This window comes from Chelmon rostratus, chromosome 12 (genome assembly GCF_017976325.1).
Source record: "Chelmon rostratus isolate fCheRos1 chromosome 12, fCheRos1.pri, whole genome shotgun sequence".
Taxonomy (NCBI): Eukaryota; Metazoa; Chordata; class Actinopteri; order Chaetodontiformes; family Chaetodontidae; genus Chelmon; species Chelmon rostratus.
This window is the reverse complement of record NC_055669.1, coordinates 11,364,877-11,386,318: the sequence shown is the minus strand read 5'-3', so window position 1 is coordinate 11,386,318 and position 21,442 is coordinate 11,364,877. Positions and strand designations below refer to the sequence as shown.

At 43.6% G+C, this 21,442-nt stretch overlaps 2 protein-coding genes across 2 annotated transcripts; both read left to right on the top strand.

The window, feature by feature from the left end:
- The first annotated feature begins 4,848 nt into the window (after positions 1 to 4,848).
- On the top strand, positions 4,849 to 12,399 carry LOC121615592 (cyclic AMP-responsive element-binding protein 3-like protein 3-A). The gene is made up of 10 exons (XM_041949978.1): positions 4,849 to 4,869; positions 5,137 to 5,235; positions 5,577 to 5,850; positions 6,431 to 6,561; positions 6,710 to 6,847; positions 7,059 to 7,165; positions 9,412 to 9,480; positions 11,719 to 11,803; positions 12,092 to 12,185; positions 12,287 to 12,399. The coding sequence occupies exons 1-10, from the start codon at positions 4,849 to 4,851 to the stop codon at positions 12,397 to 12,399; spliced, it is 1,131 nt and encodes a 376-aa protein (XP_041805912.1).
- A 3,893-nt stretch (positions 12,400 to 16,292) lies between these two features.
- Positions 16,293 to 17,809, top strand: LOC121615429 (relaxin-3 receptor 1-like). Its single transcript, XM_041949784.1, has 3 exons — positions 16,293 to 16,490; positions 16,654 to 17,097; positions 17,198 to 17,809. Exons 1-3 carry the CDS (start codon positions 16,293 to 16,295, stop codon positions 17,807 to 17,809), a joined length of 1,254 nt encoding a protein of 417 aa, XP_041805718.1.
- Positions 17,810 to 21,442: the final 3,633 nt, after the last annotated feature.

Below are 21,442 nucleotides of genomic sequence, written 5' to 3'. Positions count from 1 at the left end.
AGAGAAAGCTATTGAGTAGACATGTTTGCCCAAGGTCTGCAGAATTTTTCATTTAGTTTGAAATAGGCTTTATTGTACTCTTGACAAAATACAATATTATTTTATGTTTTTAATGTTTCATTACATGTTCATAAATACTCGCACTCCCGACTCATCCACAGACCAGCACGATGTACCAGCCTCAGTGACACCATAAGAGACCATATTCGGACAGCAGCCACAGATTTTCAATTATGTTTAGGTTGGAGGACTGTGAGGGCCATGGCAAAACCCTCAGCTTGGTCCTTTTGAGGTACAGCACTATTTTTTGAGATGTGTTTAGGATCACGGCCCTGTCGTAGAACACCTCTTCTTTTCATCTTCATTTGCTGGTACTTCATTGAATCCATTCTTCCCTCTACCAGTGAAATGTTCCCTGTGCCACTGGCTGGACAGTGGCACAGGGAACTTCATCAGTCCACAGGACTTGTTTCCAGGATGCACCAGCATCTTTAGATATTCTTTTGCAAACTTCTGACGCTGAATTTTGTGGTGAGTATACAGGAAAAGTTTTCTGATGTGAAAAGTCATACTTCTACATCTCTCCAGAGTCTGCTAAGTCTTCAAGAGGGTCTTTTTCAGTCAGAGGGGTTTTGATTCGCCTTTCTAGCAATCCTACGAGCAGTTCTCTCTCTAAAGTGTCTTGGTCTTCCAGACCTCAACTTGACCTCCACTGTTCCTGCCATTAACTGCCAGTTCTTCATTACATTAGGAACTGAGGAAACAGCTACCTGTAACCACTTCTTGCAGCCTTCTTCCGCTTTGTGGTGCTGGCCAGCTGCTCAGAGGAGCCCATGGCTGCTGATTGCTGAAACAAGGTTTGAGGAGTCTAATTATTCATGAAGCTCTGACATTTGCATCACCTGGCCTTTACTAATAATGGCTGTGAACAAGCCATAGCACTATCAAGCTGATTAAGGTCTGAGACCTTTGGTTAAATTTCTATGAGAGCTCAAATTTTGCATGGTGCTCCTGTCTTTTTCCTTTCCCTCTAAAATTGTACAAAACAAAAATATTCGATTAATCCTGTTTAAAATGTGGAAGAGGATGTTGCAACTTTGCTTTTAGGACTTTTGTGGATTAATGCATCGTCTACTAACTTAACTATTCACAGTAACATAAATTTTGACGTGGGTTGCCCACACTTTTGCATGTCACTGTGTTCAATCACTCATTAGACAACAGCTAACGTTAACATTCAACCACTTACTAGCTAACATTACATATTTTACTTCCAGGCTTAAATAAATGTGTCCAAGATGTGCCTTAATATTTCACCACACAGCAGTACAACATTTTCCTTTTGGTAACAGCATTTGAGCCTCTCACCCTTAGCGTGACGTCAGAGGAAAACGGCCACCATGTGAGTAAGATCTATTAAATCCGAGATCAGCGGCATGCTGGAAAAGGAGTTTAGAGCTGGCATTAACGTGGTAAGGATTGAACTACAATCCTGTCATAGCTCAGCTGCTACAGAGCTAGCCACGCTGAAACGTACTAGTGGTGAGACGGTGAGGAGCCTGTGATCACGCACAGAGCGTGTTTCTGCTTTGCAGAGTCCAATATGGTGTCCCCGATCTGGCCCACCTTTGAAGCATTCATAAGACCGAGGAGTGGATCTTCTCTATCCACACCCGAGAAGACCCAGGCTTACACCACAAACAATGTTTCTACACATGCTGTATGGCTACTCCCAATAAGCAGCTGTTGAGCTCCTAATGTAGGGCCCTGTGACTGAATCAGTGCCTTTGAAGTGCTGTTCTATAGACTGAGTGAGCACTGTTCTCAGACAATTCATGGTTCTATCCCGAAATGCAGTAGGACTAGTTGGTTCTTCATAGTGTAAGTTCTCTTATTAGAATTGCTTCAATGGTTCTTCCTATCAGTATTATAATAAATATTACTTTTTATTAGATTACTTTGTTATTTTATTTATGGGTGTGCATGGCGATGTATCCACATGTGTTCTCATCATGCCATGTTCTGGTAGCAAAGCTATATATAGCTATATATATCCATGTTGGGATTCAGTCTTCAGGGAGAGTTGAGGACAGGTCAGCACAGGGAACCAAGGCCATTATATTTTTGTTTGTGTGTTTTGCCTGGTGGAAAGCAATTACATCTCTGTGCACTCTCTTCAACATTTTCCAGCATGACAGGAACCTGTATTTTACCTGCAACCATCCAACTGTCTGCACAATTGTAGCCACATCACTCCGGGCTTTGGCTCAATCAGATTCATGAGATTAGATTGGGAACATGAAGGGGGTTTCACAGACCTAAAATCACTGGGTTCAGACGTCATGCATATTGTGGAGACCCAAAAGATACATAATGTTCAATCAAGAGAGGCTGCTGAGAGATGCCAAATGCATGGGTGGCTGGGTTTGCCAAATTTCTTATTTTGCTCATATCCAATTCATGACCTTCAACTATTTCTGTTCTAAGTTGCTGTTTATCTGTCGGTTTAAGTCTCCAAAGCCTGAGCCCAGCTGTTAAAAAAACTCCCTTGAAATATGGTTTCAATACAGAAAACATTTTCACTCCAAGCAGGCAAACATTCTGCTCCTGTTAGTCGAGAACTACATGTTCCCTCCACCCCAAACTGACACTGCCTCCAACACACGGCACAGGAATGTTCTGGTGTTCTTTGGTGACCTCTTAGTCAAAGGCACATTCACTTCCCTTGAAGCGAACTGAACTGCGGAAAGATCATAGTAATCCAAGGATCCATTTTTTCAGATGTTACAGGTGCATATTTTGCCAAGAAACACTTCAGTAGATTCTGCTGATGCCTGGCAATGCTCCTTAAAATGAATACACCTCTTTATGCACAAGACATCATCTCATCCAATTTAAAATCACACATCATGATAAATTGGCCAAAATATATCCTGGCATCAACCCCAAATGCCCCGCCGCCACAGTCCAGCTGCACTAGGTTCTGGTCCTGCAAGTCACGTCTGGGTGAGGATTTTCAAAGCAATCTCCTGAATTTGTGGTGGAACAGTAGATCCTGTAGCCTTGTAATTGCTGTCTTTGGGGTGTCTTTGACAGAAGAACAACTGGCTGACTGACTGACTGCGTTACAAATCCCAAAACATTTGTAATGCTGCTGGCTCAGAGGCTAATTCTTCTGCAGTAGAAGTCAGACAAACTTCCCTTGTTTAAACATCGGGTGGGGGAGCACTCTCCATGATCCCACTACAGAATTTGAGAAACAGTGGAATTAGTCCCAGGATAGATGTATTAAAACCTGGGTGGTTTTTAATGTTACACAATGTTCCTACTCTAAACACTGCTAAATAATGCACATGTCAGGAAAAGGAAATACATCACAACTCCGTCTCCTTTGAACTGTCTGATGAAGATTAAAAAATCATCTGAAGAGAAAAGAAAAGTGTCTTTCAAATATTTGAGCTACCATATTGACAAAAGAGGCTGAGTCTCTTTCATCAGTGGAAGGATTGTACTCATAATGTTCTGTTCTGGAAACCCGCAGACAGACTGGATTGTACTCTTTCTGTGCTGAAGAGGAGTATAATAGCTCTCCCACTGAAAGAATCTCTTCCTCACTGTGATAATACTTAGATACGTCTTTGCAAGCATGCATATTCCTCTTGTGTAACTGCAGGACATATTACATAATGCCTTTGCTTTATGGTGTGTATGCATAGAACTGGAACAAAACAGATGCTCCTTATTATGGTAATAAAGATAACAAACGGTGAGGCACGTTGAGGTCCTCCTGCTAGAGAAAAGCAACAACATTTTGTTGTTGTTCAACTTGGGTAACTGATGGAAACGGCACAGCAGAGTGTGCGTCAGTCATGGACACAAAGAAACTGTTGGGGAAAAAAAGAAGTAAACACTGATCTATTCTGAGAAAATCAAAATTGAATTCAGAGTAAACATGTTTTGTAAGAGTTTGTAGATTCTCTCAGATGTGTGAAAGGTTACTAACGTGCTAACAATGCTGATTTTAAGCAGGTCCGCTGTTGACCATGTTTAGCATTTTATAAGCATGCTAACATGCTAATTAGAGTAGCTAGATAAGCTAATTACTTGCAGTCAGTAAAAACTGCCCCAAGTGACTCACAGTGACTCAATAATCACTTTAAGCAATCCATCATTTATTTATTGACATTCACTCTGGAGCCACTAAAACCTTACACAGAAATATATATATATATATATATATATATATATATATATATATATATATATATAGTGTTCTGTCAGTGGGTTGTCTGGTCCACCACTATATGTTGTATCACCCTTTCTAATGCATCAGGCAAAAGTCAATTCATATAAACTTTTTGATAAACTACAAACTATAAAATAAAGTATGAAACTTAGCTTTTCACTGACAGTGATAGATTGAGTTTAAAGCTCCACTCTTTCCACCTTCTGCTTCTTAAAAAAGAGCTGTAAATCAACCCTGCTCAAGAAAAAATGAATGTGAAACCACACAAGTCATCAATCCTGACTTGTCATGATGACGTCAAAGGTCATTGTAGGCTATACCTGTGAGCAGCTTTGAGTAACTAATGAGCCAGTGAGTCTTCCTTCTAAGCTGATTGGCTGTCTCGGCCGTCTGCTGAACACCAGATTGGACGATGATCAGCTGGGTTTGGGGAATGCAATTGTGTGATATTGGCATTTCAACTTTGTCCCTTGCAAGAGACTCAGGCTTCCCATCTAGACATCAGAGCCGCATAGAGTAATCTATTGATTTGGTTGTGTGTTTTTATTCCCGCTGCATCGTTTCGCTGTTATTTCATCAGCTGCTGCTTTAATGTTGGAAATATGGCGCTGACGACAGAAAAGGTAAGACACATTTGAAATGGGAACTGGGTGCGACTACTGTTTGTGTGTAGAATGATTCAGGCTGAGTGTGTTTGATGAAAAATAAGAGTGTAAAAGATTGCAGTGTATTGATAGACGGATACTTTATCGAGGGCAAGTGTGGGATTGAGCAACATGAGTTTACAACACCCCAGACTGAAGATATTAGTCATAAACAGGTTTCCATCTGAGAGACTGAGGAGTGCCTCGACTTTTAAACCCATTGCTCAGAGTAGTTCTTCTTTTCAGGCACATGGTGGGATGGACTTCACTAACCTCCTGCTCAAGAACACAGATGAAACTGTCGGTTGCCACAGCAACCAGCCATGGACTATCACGATTCATGACGTGAGTACGGTGGTCATTCGGCACAATTTGCTTCTGAGCATAGTCACGCTGGGGACAACATTGTCTCAACAACAAATTCACTGAATCTCATTGAAAATGTAACTCTGACAGCTGAGTGTGACGTGTGTTCTCAGCTAGGGTCAAATGTTATTGAGCTGAATCTTAGGAGATACGGGAGCTCATTTACATTCGAACTGTGCTCTCCTGTATGGCTGCAACCTTGACCGACACCGGCAAATGAATTTAAGGAATGGGGTGGTCTTTGTGCTGTGTTCGTGTACAGGAATATGATTATCTGATTAGAAAGAGGGATGATGTATACATACCCTCCTCCTCCACAGACCCTGAGCCCTGAAGGAAGCACTGCTGATGACTTCCTGGACGCCCTGCTAGGTGGGAGTGACTCCTCCTCTGCTACAGCGTCCCCCCTGTGGTCACCCTGCACCGCTGACAGCGGCATCAACGAGGATCACTTGACAGATCTCACAGAGAGCCTCAACACACCCTCCTGCACGGCTTTTCCAGACTTTGACACACAGTCTTTCCCTCCGCCTCTGCCTCTGGAGAACCGGCCATCAACAAATGAAGGCTCGCCTTACGTTTCCATAGATCTAGGTAAGACTTGATTCACAATAAAAAGGGAAATTAAGATATGAAACACTGGTATTTTATACTGGCAAGAAACATGTGAAACCTAGCAACAGGGTGAGCTGTGAAACATGAGATTGTTTCAATGCTGACCAGAAATGTTGGCACAAATGATAGCTGTTAACCAAGGCAATTTATCCATTTATGCTTTCTTTTGCAGAATAATGAGAGCTACTGACTGAGCCTTTTGACAGCTAAAGATTTTTTCAAAGGGCAAATGAATAGATTTTCCCATTTCTGAGCACTGATAAAGGATAAAAGTGTGGAATTATCATTCATCACGAGAGGAAATAATCTTTTCAGGGCAGCTTTTGAATAAGGGCCCCCTTTCACGTTGCAGATTATTCACGCCTCAATGCTGAAAATACTTCAAAATTGACTGAGTAAACAAGATGCGCACCAGATGTGCAGGTGTGTTGCTAAGGGTGGTTTCTCAAGAACAGCAGGGTGCAGCAGTCACAAAGTTCAAACTTAAGACGCAGGCAGCGACCTTAACATTTGGAGGGCTTGGAGGTGATTTTGTGATTCCCGCTGTTTTGATGTGCAGGCTGGGAGTCCTCTGACCTCCATGAGCAGCTTGGCATCACATGCTCCCTCTCTACGAACCAAACCTCCCCTCTGTCGTCCACCCAGACTCTCACAGTGAAGGATCTGCTGCTGTCCAACCTGGGACAGACGGTATGGAGAGAAGAGCTGAATATTTCTTTGAAATTCTGTCTCAAGAGAGCACCCTTTGCACCAAATAAACAGAAGCGAAAGCGTCTTCTTTGGGTAAGCTGCCCAGTGAGTTACTGTAACTGAAATATTCTGTCCATCTGGTCCACAGGCGCAGCAAATCCCCCAGCATTCCCTGCAGGAGCTTGTACTTAATGAGGATGAGAAGAAGCTTCTGGCTAAAGAAGGAGTGAACTTACCCAGCAAACTCCCCCTGTCCAAGGTACATGAACCAGACACACACCTAAATGTATGTAGGGCACACACACACACACACACACACACACACACACACACACATACACATCCTCTCTCTCTGCCACACGTCTAAATCTGTATCCCCAGTTACAAAACCTCTGCCAGTTGTGCCAGCCCCCCCAACCCAGTTTGTCCTCACTTACCCTTTTCTTCTTCATTCTGTCTCGGCTCTCTCCCCCCATGTGTTTCATCTCGCTGACAAGTTTGAAGAGAGGGTTTTGAAGAAGATCCGGCGGAAAATCCGCAACAAGCACTCAGCTCAAGAAAGTCGGAAGAAGAGGAGGGAATACGTCGACAGTCTGGAGGGAAGGTAAGAGCTCAGCATCCTCACGCAACACAACATTATCTCTGCGCACCTCGGCTCAGATGATGACTTTTATCTGTAACCATTTGTTGTGCCCAGAGGCACTCTATAACGAGGCTGTTTTGTCAGGCACTTTATGAACTTTAATAAACTGTTGCATGGATAGATCATTAGTAAAAGTCCATTTTACTAATTTATATCCTTGCTGATGCAGAACAGTTCCAGAAAGTTTTTTTACTTGCTGATATCTGGCGTTAATCAGGTCTTTCCTTGGTGAAGCTCCTCGGGCTCACAGGAAATTCACAGCAACAGCAGTGGCCTGTTTGGAATAAAAAAATGCTGAGTTGTGGCAGCTGTCATGGCTGACCACACAAAGAAAGACCAGATTCTTAAATGAGCTTCACAGAGCTGGACACAAAGTTAATTCAGGGATTCAGCACCAAAGTAACGGAAACAATACAGTTATTACAAGGACCCTGCAGATTTTTACTTCCCCTGATATTGTTCACTACGATTAAGGAACTCTGAGAATTCTCACCTCCACGTGAGAATATGGCTGAAAAAATGTGGATTAGATGACTGGGACAAACTTTTTTGTTTTTTTTAAGCACAAACAATAAGAAATGTATGGTGTCAGGTTATTGAGTAGAGCCAGTGTTCACAGAGGGCTGTAGGCTCACAAATAGCCCAGGCATGTAAACACGCTTGGTAACAAGTCTACAACCAATCCACTGTAGCTGCTCTGTGCGGCTGTACTCAGCCACAGTGATGCTCTTACTAGCATGCAAACATTTAATAATAAGCACTGACGGGAGTGTCATTACATTTGCAGTATGTACATAGCTAAAGACTTTTTATTCATACATACAGAAGCTCCAGTGATACTTTTGTGTATTCAAAGGAGTATTCACAAAGCAGATCAGGATGTAAACATAACCGTCCACATCACCAAAAACTCCAGAGGGAGGCTCTACACACACAAATCATTGTAATCACCCTGACTGCAAACAACACATATTGTGACCTCCTGCATACAGTCTAGCATAACAAACATGTTCATAATAGCATACATGAAATAAAAGGCGGCTATGGACCGCCATAAAATGCATGAACAGTCTCAGAACATGAATCAGAACACGTTTAACCTAAACAGAGCAGCTGAAAGCTTTCTTTCTGTGATCACCACAGAAGAGCAGCTTAAGGGGGGTGGGGTGTTAAGTGGAAGTTGAAGTTGCTGCGTACATTCAGCATCTCACAATAGAGGGGTTGGAGGTTTTTGCCAAGATGGAGCTCAGTTTAGTCCTCCTCCTCCTCCTCCTTTACCTCCAGGCTGTGCAGATTGAGCCCTACCACACAGCCAGTCACCAAATTTGTTAATCCTGCCTGCTTCCCCCACGTTGGCTCTGCCGCCTCATAACACCTCCACAAACAATGCAGGGTGGTAGAGCTTGTAGTTGCATTAATACTGTATATTGAGAGACTCCTCAAAAAAAGGGCAGCAATTCACCCACATGACTCTATATGTGTGTCAGATCCCGATAGTCCATTAGCCTCCATTGAGTTGCTCATTTGATTGCTTGATCTTACTGATACTGAGCTTCAGGTGACTCTCATTGCCCCACTGGCCTCTGAACCTCCATCGCTGATTTATCTCAGAAAAAGGGAACCATCTGACTGTGTGGAGGTGCCGGGACCCAAATTTGAGTTTGAAATCAGAGAGGTTTGGAGGTTCAGAGATGGACAAAATCCATAAAGACAAAAAGCATGGCGTCTTCCACCTGAATCCATGAACACATATCTTAAATCTGAGACAACTTTGTCTGGTCCGGCCTCCTGTCAAACGTTAATGCACAGTTGATTAAGTTTCTTACAGCAGGGCCTCAAAATGGACACTGCATTCAAGCTGGAGGTGCGATTGTGAGATGAGAGCAGAGTCAGCATTCATCAGTAACTAATTCAGCTGTAGGCAGAGCGTATCAACAGGGATGATCAACAGGATCATTCGTGGCTCTTCAGCTGAGTCAGTGGGCCATAAAGGAGGGTGACTCACAGAGACTAAAATAAACAAGAGAAACAGCAGAAGACGCGGGGGTAAGGGGGGAGGCGGATGCACTGGATGACAGAATGGGGTCCGAGATAACACTCGGCAGACGGATATTGGTAAAGAGAGACACGAAGGGGAAACATCATAACACAGCGTTATTTGATACCCTTCTTTCCTAATCCTGATTATTTTCCCCCTCTCTCTATAGGATGTCTGCATGTAGCGCTAACAACCTCGAGCTGCAGAGACGGATCCAGCAGCTGGAGGAGACCAACACGTGAGTTGTCCAGTGAGCACACAAGGGTTGCTAACCGACTCTAACTAGTATCATTACTGATTGATCCGTTTGTCCCAAGGCGACGTTTTCAAATAGCTGACCAGCAGTCCAAAACACAGAGATGCTCAATTTGCAGTGCAACCATTGAATGTTGTCATTTTTGTTTAATCCTGACCTAAATGAATAATTCCGTTGATTGGCTAATTAATTAAACAGTTGATCAGCTGACCTTGCTAAGCCCTGCTTTCTGTTCTCATATGGCATGACTATAGTTTACAATGATGGTGTCTTAAATATTGAGTTGATTGTTACATATAGCTCTAATTTAGTGCTAAAAGACTGAAGCTAAAGCTGAATGTCTCAGGTAAAAAGGTCACACCCTCACCAGCTGATGATCCATGCAGAAGAACCTTTTTTATTGCAACCTGTAAGGACTAAAATATTGTAGTGAATTAATGATGTGCTCCTTGGCTTTGGAAGTAATACTGCATTGCTACTGCAGGCAGTTAGGTGGACATGCTAACAGCAGCAGTTTGTTATGTCTGTGCCTGCGTTTTTTGGTTTTTGAGAGGCAGAAAAAAAATGGCACCCTCCCAGCTCTTTGAACGGTGACCAGTATGGTTCTCGCTACAGCCTTGTGCACGCCACCTCAACACATGGCGAGATCCGGAGTAGAGTATCAATAGCAGCTTCAAAAGGGTCAATTTGTAAGATCGCCCACCCAGTGTCAGGAAAGTGTGGCTTTAAGGGGGAACTAAGGGGCTAAACCCGAATGCAGACACAAGGGGCACAGATATAAATTAAATATATTTAACAAAGAAAACCAAAACTCAGGGAACTAAGAATAAACACACACTAGGGTAAATGTGTTTACACAGAGAACGAAGACAACACATGGAAACGCTACACAGAAACACAAAACAAACACTACGGAGCATGGTTGAGACTAAGACAATACTAAAACTTACTTATGTAAAATGTGGCATGACTATAGACAAGGACAAGACTAGACACTCGCTAACATAAAACATGGAATGCCTAAGACAACACTAGAAACACACTTACATGAAACGTAACCTGGACGTGGACAAAGACAGCACATGGAAAAGCACTTATTAAATGTATGGGGCAAGGCAAGGAATTCACAGACTAAGACAAGACTAACAAACACTTACATGGACAAAGACAACAACCACAAATGTGCTCACACAGATTCTGGTACTACAAGGGATCTCTGACAACAGGATAACAGTGACAACTGGGGTAATGCAAACAGCAAGGTGACACAGACAACGACCCGAATAAGACTGGGGGGAAGACACAGACTTATATACACAAGGCAGGAACACTAATGACATGCAGGTGAAACACATTAGACAATCACAAGGGCGGGAAAACACAGGAAGTAAAGCGAACTAAGAAACATAACTTGAGCCTTCAAAATAACACAGGAAGTGACAAAAAACCAGACAAAGACAACACACAAGGGTAATCTTCAACAAAAACCAGGCGTGCAGAGCACGGATCATGACGCCCAGGTTGAGATCCATCACCAGGTATGGTGACTAAGCTATGATTGAAAGTGGCTAGGTTAAGATCTTGAGCCAACAGTACTACAAATGCAGCTCTGCATCAATGTTTTCAGTATTTATAATTCATGTAAAATTGTGGGCATAATCTCAAACACAGGAGATAAACCAAACACCCTTTAAAGTAGTGTCTTGAATATTTTAATGTCTCGCTTTTTATCTCATCTGGATTTGTCAGTCATGCCTCGTTCCCTCTTTTGTGCCTTTGCTGCTTGTTGTCTGTGAGTGGTTTATTGATCCTGATTATTGATTTTGCCCCCCTCCCCTCGATGCTGGCAACCTGGTTAAGAAAAATCCTGTTGGTTTAAAATCAGGACTGAGGAGGCTCAGGGCGAAATGACCAGAATACAAAGCCCATCCAATTTTAAAGCCTCACACAGCGTTCTCGGACTTTGCTTCCGCTCCATCCTGTCGTCTCATTGTGCTTCTTTCTTCCTGATGCTGCCAGAGTTCTGCAGCGAGCTGAAATAAAACGAGGGAAGAGGGTTTTGCGTGAAACACGCTTTCATGGCCCATGCTCTTCCTTTTGTTGTTTTAGTTGCCAGTGATCACAGACGCTGAAAGATGATGTCTATGTTTCGAGGAACCGGTGGCCCCTCGTGGAAATTTTACAGTCTCTTTCATCTTCCTGTCTGTATTTGTATTGCAGCGCTCTGTTGGAGCAGCTAAGTCGGCTACAGGCTCTCCGTCCTAACAGCTCCAGCAAAACAGCGCACAGAGGGACCTGCATCCTGGTGAGATGTATAACACATTACATTAATTTACACCGTGGAGAATTTGCTCAGACGGCATAATCTGCAGCAGTTAAATGATAGATGTGGCCCGGTGGCTGAGCACATCATTAAAACCACTGCTCATGCTCCACTGCTGTGTTTACCTTTAAGATTTTAATAGAGTTAAATGTTTGAATAGCACCTGCACCCATCTTTTCTACAAAATTGCGTGCAGGTTATGTCTAACAACTCCCTGTCTTCTTTTTCCCGCTGGCCTCCGTTTTCTGTGCTGTCTGCATTTATGTCCAGGTTTTGCTCCTCTCCTTCTCCCTGCTCATTTCCTCAAATCTTCAGCCAGAACCTTACAGCCAGCTCAGCCAGAGAGAGTACACACAGACCAAAGGTTTGCAGACACACACACACACACACACACACACTCAAACTTTCTGTCTCTCTAACACACACAAACCCACACTCGCTTCTCTCCGCCGTGTTACCCTACAGTGCCATCACGCTCCCTGCAGTCGACGGATGAAGTGCAAGACGTCCCTCCTCTTCCTTTCCTCTCCGTCTTCAGGGGATTTGAGGACCTGGGCAGCCTGATGAAGAAGCTCTGACCCTGGGCACATCTCCCCACAGTAGACTTCACATTCTCTTGCCACCAGGAAGCCAGGCACAGGGACAATCACTAATTTCCTTTGGGGCCCCAAAAAGGAAAGATGTAGCCAAGGCCTGCAGGCTTGCCGTCAAGTGCAGCATCTCAATGAGCAGTTTGATTGCTTTTTCAGGGACTGACTGAGGTGTTATGTTTGCAATCTGCTTCAGCACACAAACAGCTGGTTAAAAGATTTTTTAAGAACTGAAATTCACCCACTCAGATGGAGGTCGGTGAGGAGTTCATCCAAACAGATGCAATTTTTTGTTTCTGCTTTGGAAAACAGTGCCTCAGGGAGCTGGAGGGGGGCATCTATTATATTGCTGACGCACCACTGCAAGACGTAGGCATGTGCGATCTGTAAAACAACACAAATGTATATTCACTGTTGTGTTTCATTGTTTGCTTTTAATGTAAATGTTGAAAAACTTTGTCAGACATGATTTGAGTTGCGTTTTGTGATAATTTGGTGCAATACTGACAAAGCACAAGAGAATAAAAAGTTTACTTCATTATGGAAACGCCAGAGGGTCTTTTTGTAATGTCATGTGTCCAATTTGAGGTAAAATTCTAACTTATTTCATTGGCAAAAGTTGCTGGATGACTTGTCACTTAAATAAAAACTCCATGTAAGCTTCACTTTGATGCCAGCTGTCAGTTTGGGAACATGGATCTCATATCTTAGTTTCTTTCTTGTTATTATTTATGTGGAGATATAATCATTGGCTGGTTAAGTGGGATTAAGGAAAATGTTGCAAAACATGCCATAATGTAAAGCATTAGAGGGATCATGACTGAAGCTGTTGTTTTTATAAGGAGTTCATCCATTAAACTCTTCACTTGTAATCTCTGTCTCTGTGTCACTGGCGCGGTAATGAACGTAATGTCTGTCCAGAAGAATAACATCCACTCATCTCTGTTCCTCTCCATATTACATCGTAATTCAGACAGTTTATCTACCTCACAGGATCTCAGTTGTACTTCTGGGACAAAATGTGTATCTCAAAACACAGAGCGAACAGGCAACGGTAATTCATCTCTGTCCATATTCAGCAACACACATACAGTAGATGTAGTGTGCTATATTTCATGAGCTCGATGCCTTCCTGGCCAATTGAGGCAACATCAGTGTGGATTTATTTATTTTTTTCAAGATTATTTCTTTGGCTTTTTGCCTTTATTGAGAGGGAGGAAAGTGACAGAGTGGAAACAGGGGAGCAAGAAGGGAGAGTGGATTTATTTTTGAAACGAGCAGCGTCTGCTCACTGCAATAAATTGAACTCACTTGAGGTCAGTCCAACAAGATGCTCTTTGCATACTGTATGTATTAAAATTTTACTGCAATACAGTTTGCAGGGAGTGCTGAAGCTAACACCGAGGAATATATCCAAGGTCCAAGGTGTATTAGCTTTTCAAAGGGCATGCAGATACTTCTGTAGACTAAATCTGGCAAACCAAGCAATCAGTCTTAGAAGTTTCAGTGAAAACCGCAAGATACTGGAGTACTGGAGGAAAAGTCACAGGACCATCTGGGGACCAACTGGAGATCATATGTACCAAATTTTAAGGCCATCCATCCAACAGTTGTTGAGATACTTCAGTCTGAACCAAAGTAACTAACCAACATTGCTATTCCTAAGGCCAGGCCTCTAGCATGGCTACGAATGTTGGGATTTTGTTTAATGCTCAGGTGAGAGGGTCTCTGTTGGGTAAGTTTGCAGTTGTGTCTTCAGCTGCATCTCCATTTCCAGAATAGGTGTCCTTTACATATAACAGTCCTCCCAGAGCTCGGTTTCCTCCAGCTGTTACAAGAACTGAAGAGGCCGGACAACCATTTAAAAACAAAAACCAAATTATTTCAGCAAACCTAAAGCAAAAGTACAGCTTCTACACGGGGAGTCAGAAATGAATTATTAATGGGACAGCTTCAAGGAGTGTGCTGCAGCGGTGCAAGGGAGACTTAAAGATGGAGAAGCTGTGAACATCAGCATATCAGTCATGTCCAAGTTGAGCAGAGGTGCTGCGACCTGAAGGGGGAAGCAGTTCACAGGAGGAAAAGATCATTCATTCATATATTCTTGCATGCTAAGTATAAGGAGAAAAATATTTGCATTTACACAGTTTACTGCCTCAATGATGGAAAAAAACTGAAAGTCCAAGTGGGGTAAAGGAAACTCCAAAGAGTTTGCAAAAATCATTATTTTTCCTTTTAAGTGCTAAGAGGAACCTTGGGTGGATTAATTTGGGAAAGTTTTAAAGACAAGATTCTCAGTATGGAGATATTTGAGACATTTAATGATTATTTTTCTCTTTTCTTATTTATTTTTATTTTTTGTCCTCCCTACTAATTAGAGCATTGCATGTATGAAGCTTTATTTCACTGCTGCTATATTTCACGCTCTGACATGAACCATGTCAGCGTCCCTTTGTTTTCTGAGTGCCCAGACAAACAAAGACAAACAAAGATGAAATTGGACACCTCTGAGTGGAAGATCAACAGAATGTAAGTGAACGTCAGGACTGTTATTGTTGCAATGTGAAAGGAAATGAAGGAAACTGTCAAGAAATCAGTGTTGTTTTCACTTGAAGTTGCTTTAAACAAACAGGGGTGACAATAAACCGCCTCAGACTTTAAATCAGAGCCCGATGCAGCACTTTTCTGATGAGGGATTGCGGTTTGACAAATTGTGCAAAGCCCAAACGTGGGTGAAAGGCTGCCAACTGCTTGATAGGACTTGTCCAAGCGAGTCCAGTCTGGGCTGCTGGGGCTTCAGAACATGACTTTGATGGAATTTTTCTCTCTTATGCACACACAGCTTACCAGAGAGAGACATTGTGTGAATATTGTGACCTATAAATCACACACACACACCTCTCTCTCTGGCTCCTTCACAAAGACTGAAAGCTGTTGGAAATCTAATTTATCATTCCTCTGATGTGCATCATTTCAGATGCATGTGAGCAAACCCTTGTGCGATAAGGAAACCTTTCTGAAAATACCAGCATGTATAATTTACCCTCACATCAGGCGCTTTGGTATTAAAGATGATATTTGGACATGACATCAGAGGCCATGATTGGATGGATCCATCAAAGGGGGAAACATACAATGAAAAGCAAGCTTATAGCATACAAATAGTGTATTAGTGAGTAACTGTGACTATTTTTTAAAGGCTAACAATCCATTTATCTGGGAGCAGAGACAATTCACAAAACACTGACTCTTCTGCAGAACAGCTTCTCAGACACCTAAATCATTGCACCATACAACGCAAAACACGAATGTGCACGAATCATCAGATAAAAATAGAGCAGATACAAATAATAAAAAAAAAAACTTTACGAACATCTACTTGCATCTTTTAATTGAGTCTGGAACCAGAGGTGTGATCAGCGGCGCTCCGTCCCTGCTGTACTAATCACACCACTACTGTAAAACTGCATACTGAAGCGTCCATGTGCGCGCCGCGGCAGCAGCGCGCCACCGGGCGGCGGAGGAGCGGCGGCGAGTATAAAAGCCTGCGGTGTCAGGACGCCGACAGCATCACTGACAGAAGAGGCGGCTGCATCACCACAGACTTCAGCCTGGACGCTTTTAGTAGGCTGACGCGGATCAATCAGTTTTTAAAACTCACCCAGGTTGTTTTCCCCGCTTGTAAGAAAAAACCACTAACATGCGAGCAGAGACGCGTTTAAGTTTAGAAATCAGTCGGATGAATCACGCAACTCTGATCTGAGACTTTGAGCCGAGGACGAGGACGATGGGGATTGTGCGCAGCCACACTGTGGAGGCTAGCCCGAGAGAGCAGGACCTTGTTTGAGCCACAGAAAAGTCGCCTTTTCCTCTGCGGAGTCATGCAGAGCAACGGCAGCGCGCCCGGAGCCCGGAGCGGCCTGAGCGTGTGCGGAGGAGAGGAGGACGAACGCGAAATCTTCAAACTTGTGAGCCCCACGGGAGCAGCCCCAGCGTTTAACCTCTCACTGAACTGCTGGCTTCACATCCTGTCCAAGGAGTCCTCGCTTGACCAGCATGGAGACAGCGCCAACCTGGCAGTAGGTTTATTTAAGGATTAACCTTTAAAACTGTTAATCACCCCAACATGTGCAGAAAGTGCTCAGAGGTGTTGTTTTGTCACTTTAATGTCCATTTAGCTTCTGGCTGAATCCTGTTTTCCAAGAAGCACAACATTAAAATGCTGCTGCATGTGTTCGACAGATGCGAGTTGTCATCGCTCTGGTCTACCTGGTGGTGTGCGTTCTGGGGCTTGTGGGTAACCTCCTGGCACTCTTCCTGCTCCACTCCCGCCACCGCGGCCACCACCACTCCTCCGTCGATTGCTTCGTGATGAGCCTGGCGCTGACAGACCTCCAGTTTGTCCTCACCTTGCCCTTCTGGGCCGTGGACACGGTGCTGGACTTCCGCTGGCCCTTTGGCCGGGTCATGTGCAAGATCGTGAGCTCAGTCACCACCCTGAACATGTATGCCAGCGTCTTCTTCCTCACCGCCATGAGCGTGACCCGCTACCGCTCCCTGGTCACCTCTCTGAAGATGCACAGCCCCAGAATCGCCACCGCTCGTGCAAAATGGGCCAGTTTGGCCATCTGGGTGGTGTCGCTGGTGGCGACGCTGCCTCATGCCTTCTACTCCACCACAGTGCAGGTTGGTTGAATTGAGACTGAACTACCTGATTTGATTTGCTCCAACACATTTCTATTTGGCTTAGCAAGCTCTCATCCGGTTGTCGTCGCTGTGTTCACAGGTGTCTACGGACGACGAGCTGTGCTTAGTGAGGTTCTCCGACTCCGATTCAGACCACTGGGATCCTCAAGTCCTGCTTGGACTCTATCAAACACAGAAAGTCCTCCTGGGATTCGTGGTTCCCTTGATCATCATCTCTGTGTGCTACCTCCTCCTCCTGAGGTTCATCCTGAGCCGGCGCATCGTTGGCAGCGTGGTCAGCGGGAGTGTCACAGAGAGGTCGGAGTCTGAGAAAGGACGCCACCGCCGCCGCTCCAAAGTCACCCGCTCCGTCACCATCGTAGTTCTGTCCTTCTTCATCTGCTGGCTGCCCAACCAGGCTCTCACCCTGTGGGGGGTGCTCATCAAATTTGACTTGGTGCCCTTCAGCAAAGCCTTCTACAATGCCCAGGCCTATGCCTTCCCACTGACTGTGTGCTTGGCTCACGCCAACAGCTGTCTCAACCCGGTGCTCTACTGCCTGATCCGGAAAGAGTACAGAGCCGGACTGAAGGCGCTTCTGCTCAGAGTGTCTCGCTCCATCCGAAATGTTCTCACTCTGGCTCTGAGAGGGAGGAGAGTGGAGGAGGCGCCACCCAGCCTGGTTATGATACACAAAAACATCAATATGTAATTTTATTACGTAAAAAAGGAAACGTTTGACATGTTGGGAAATCCAGTTATTCAGTTTTTTGCGTATCCAAATTTTTGGACACATGACGCAGCAGGTTAGCTTAGCTTAGCATGACATCTGAAAGCAGGAAACGACTAGCCTGGCTCTGTACAAAGGTAATCATCTCTGCCTATCAAAACATGTAAAACTCATTGATGAGCAGGTTGACGAGGGGTGTGGATTGTGTGGTACTTCTCGCCTTCGATAGAAACTTTCCGGAGTCTCAGCTAGTTGCCGGGCAATAGGTTGGTTTTTGCATGTATTAAAGAAACAAGTGGTGGTGTTCACTAGTGAGAGTAGAGAGACTAGAGTTGCTGCTAGGCACATTAAGGTTCCTTTGCACAGAGCCATGCTAGCTGTTTCACAGTCTTTGCGCTAAGCTAAGTTAGCCATCTGGCTCTATCTTAATATTTATTGTACAGACATGAGAATGGGATCAATCATCTCAAATGCACATAAGCATATTTCCAGTTTTCCTTTAATACTAAAGGAAATGCTCCTTTATGAGGCTACTTTGTGTGCCATATTTTCTTTAGGCTCATTTTTTAACCACGTTCCCGTGTGACGCTGTCATCCCTCCAGATCTGTTTCAGCCTTCAGAAAACTCATCTAGACAAAACTGAACAGCTATGTTTTAACTTTGTTATGCACTTTTGTGAATTTACGTCACTCTGGAAATAATCTGCCGGGTGAATTAAAAGTACAGTCTTGAAAATCATTAAAAGTTACGGTGGGCTTTTTTCCCTGCACAATCAAACAAAATACAGAGTGATGTTTGAACAGTTCAACCTGTAAAAGTGATTTTTTGTACTTTGCATCTCAAACACCCAGACCGGCAGTCAGCAGGACCATAATGTTGCATTTTCATCAGGATTGATGTGTGTAATATTTATTTGTGGTTGCTATCTCCATCAGGAGACTAGCATCTTTACTCTTCATATGCAGTTAAATGGTGTCTCTAGTGTTTGACCCCAGCATGAAATCGTCAGCCATTTTCATGTTTCTCAGTCCGCCTCGCTGTACAGCTGTGAATTGTTTTGTGATTACAGGTATGTAATGTGACATTAAATTAAACGAGGGGACAAAAGGGTTTGGGGATGTTTCTGGAAAGTTAATTTCGTCTGCAGCCACAAAACCGTGAAGACAAGCAAAATGAGTCCACCGCACAAAAGCTGCTGCACACTTTTTAACCTTTTGCAACCTTTAAAATTTGAACATGGATAGCCATCTTCAGCTGACAAGCAAATACCACACACACACACAAACACACACAAACACACACACACACATAGTAGGTTTCCATAACTTTTGGGGACGTTCCAAAGGCTTATATTCATTTCCTGGAGACTAACCCTAACCATAACCACTACTTTTCTAACCCTAACCTTAACCCAAGGCTTCACCCTAAAATTGAATGATTTACTTAATGGCGGCTTGAATTTTGTCCCCATAAACAAGGTGAGTCCACACAATGAGACTGTGTAAACACTCTAGGTCCCCACAATGTAAGTAATACGCGCGCACACTCACAGTCCCTCCATTGGGTGCTGCTCTGGTAGTAATTAGTTCCTCAATCAGAATCACAGGCTCATTCTACAGGTCTTTGTGTTGGAGGCTCTGATGACGCTAAAAAGCAAGCAGGTCGTCTTCCGGCTGTGAAAACAATCAAAGGTGCGATTTCAAAGTGTGATTTGTGCGAGGATTCAGGCGAGGCCTCTTCCTCAGATTGCTGCACTGCAACACTTGGCTGTTCCCTGCGTTATCAAAAGTCTTCTGTCGCTGACATCTGTTATTGTTTTCTTAGATTTAATCTTTCCTTTAAATCAACTCGCTTCATAATTTGACTGTTTTCTCCATCAAGCTCTAAAGAAGCGCAGCTACACAGCACATCCACTCACACCCCGATGGCCCTTTTCTATTTCGGAGGCAGTTCACAGAAAACAACCAACATTTGATGAAGACAAGCGTTGCAATCTTTTGTATGCCCAGCTTTTCATCTTCAAGTAGAAGGGGGCGATTTCAGGAGTCCCACCGATGAAAACCGCTTGAGGAAACTCATCTGTGAGTGTCGTCCCCAGACGTTCAGTCTAGTAGGGATCACTGGTTTAAAACATTTACGGGCTCAAGATGTTTACTTTCTAGGATGAGATGAGCGTGAATGATAGAAATGGGTTAAAGTCAATATCACCTGGAGTCCATTCTTAAATGCAGCAGAGGAGCTATTTTTACGTGCAAGGATTTAGAGATGGCGCTATAAATTTTTCATCTCTATGAGAGAGCCTGGGGTCTCAAATGGGAGTTAAGAGCCTTGACTGCGCAAGATTTCCAAGAGCAAGCCACAAGACGGTTTGTACGCGTCCTGAAGGCTGGATCACCCGAGAAAAAGCTGCCAGTTTGTTCTCCATTACGTGTTCATGCACTACAAGATGTAATAAGCAACAGAATCTAACTCACGGACCACTTACTCTGAGCCTTCAACCACACCTCACCCATTATGAAGACTCTTAAAACATCAAACTAGAAAATCTGGAAGATATTACTTATTTCAAATTAAGGTTAAAGTCCTCGCTCATGGGCGCCTCGGCTGTGGTAGTGAGGGTCAAGAATTGCTCTTTAATTTCCTCCACATAGATTGATCCTTCTGGTAGAGGCATTGGTCTAATGACCTACAGCCAGATGGGTGACTTTATGTCAGCGCCCATAATTAAATCCTCCTTCTCTATAATTTTGTGTCTGCAACTGCTGCTTTGGTCTCTATGTAATATCATTTTTTGAGATAGGATAATTGTAATCTGAGTCTTGATGTTGAAGATAAATGTATGCAATGACCTCTGATGTATTTGGCAGCTATTTGAGGTGAATGTTTAGAGCATTTACACTGCAAAGTAGTGCACACCGTGTAGCAGCACAACCAGAAAGAACAAAAACATGCCCCTTTCAAGAGACTAATTTCCATCACCCGTGCCGATGAATTTGGGTGCAGTTATTAGTGATGTTTGAGAGCTTGTGAGACACATGGTTCAGTCATATTACAGCTAAAAGTGAAGTGCCCCCAAAGAGCTCAGACATGCTCATGTGTCTTTTTTGAGAGGCGCAAAATTTCTGAGGTAATTTTTGAAATAACTGACATTGACTGGCATTGTCCAATCAAAGCCTCGACTGCTGCCAATTTCAGTCTGTCATGAATCAGGACACAAAGCAAGCTCAGACTCTGCTCCACTTACCGGCAACAGCTCAATCAGAGTCTTTTTGAGCATTTTACACTTAGGTGTAAATTGCAGCCAATTATTATCTCTGCCAGCTGAATCTTATGGCTCCAATCCTTCTCAAGAGCTGTTAAAATAACAGCCCATCGCTCTCTTACTAAGGTTACTAAGTTTATCTGAGAGGTTATCACTAGGATAATGATAGGGTTAAAACTTACACACCTCACCAATATAAATTCTTCGTTTAATTGACTGCTCTGTTTTGTACTGATGTTATACACTGCTGGATCCTCGCTCATCTGATCCTGGTGATAGAGGCTGCGAGTGATCGACAGCTGCTTCAGTTTGGAATCTCGTTTCCACCCGAGGGAACAAACGAGGAGCTCAC

What these genes read in the sequence shown, in the direction of transcription:
- LOC121615592 (XM_041949978.1), top strand. Translation starts at nt 4,849, where the DNA reads ATGGCGCTGACGACAGAAAAG. An exon ending in TGGCGCTGACGACAGAAAAG is followed by an intron (nt 4,870 to 5,136) that starts GTAAGACACATT and finishes TCTTCTTTTCAG; the next exon opens with GCACATGGTGGGATGGACTT. An exon ending in AGAGTACACACAGACCAAAG is followed by an intron (nt 12,186 to 12,286) that starts GTTTGCAGACAC and finishes GTTACCCTACAG; the next exon opens with TGCCATCACGCTCCCTGCAG.
- LOC121615429 (XM_041949784.1), top strand. Translation starts at nt 16,293, where the DNA reads ATGCAGAGCAACGGCAGCGCGCCCGGAGCCCGGAGCGGCCTGAGCGTG. An exon ending in GAGACAGCGCCAACCTGGCA is followed by an intron (nt 16,491 to 16,653) that starts GTAGGTTTATTT and finishes TGTGTTCGACAG; the next exon opens with ATGCGAGTTGTCATCGCTCT. An exon ending in TCTACTCCACCACAGTGCAG is followed by an intron (nt 17,098 to 17,197) that starts GTTGGTTGAATT and finishes CTGTGTTCACAG; the next exon opens with GTGTCTACGGACGACGAGCT.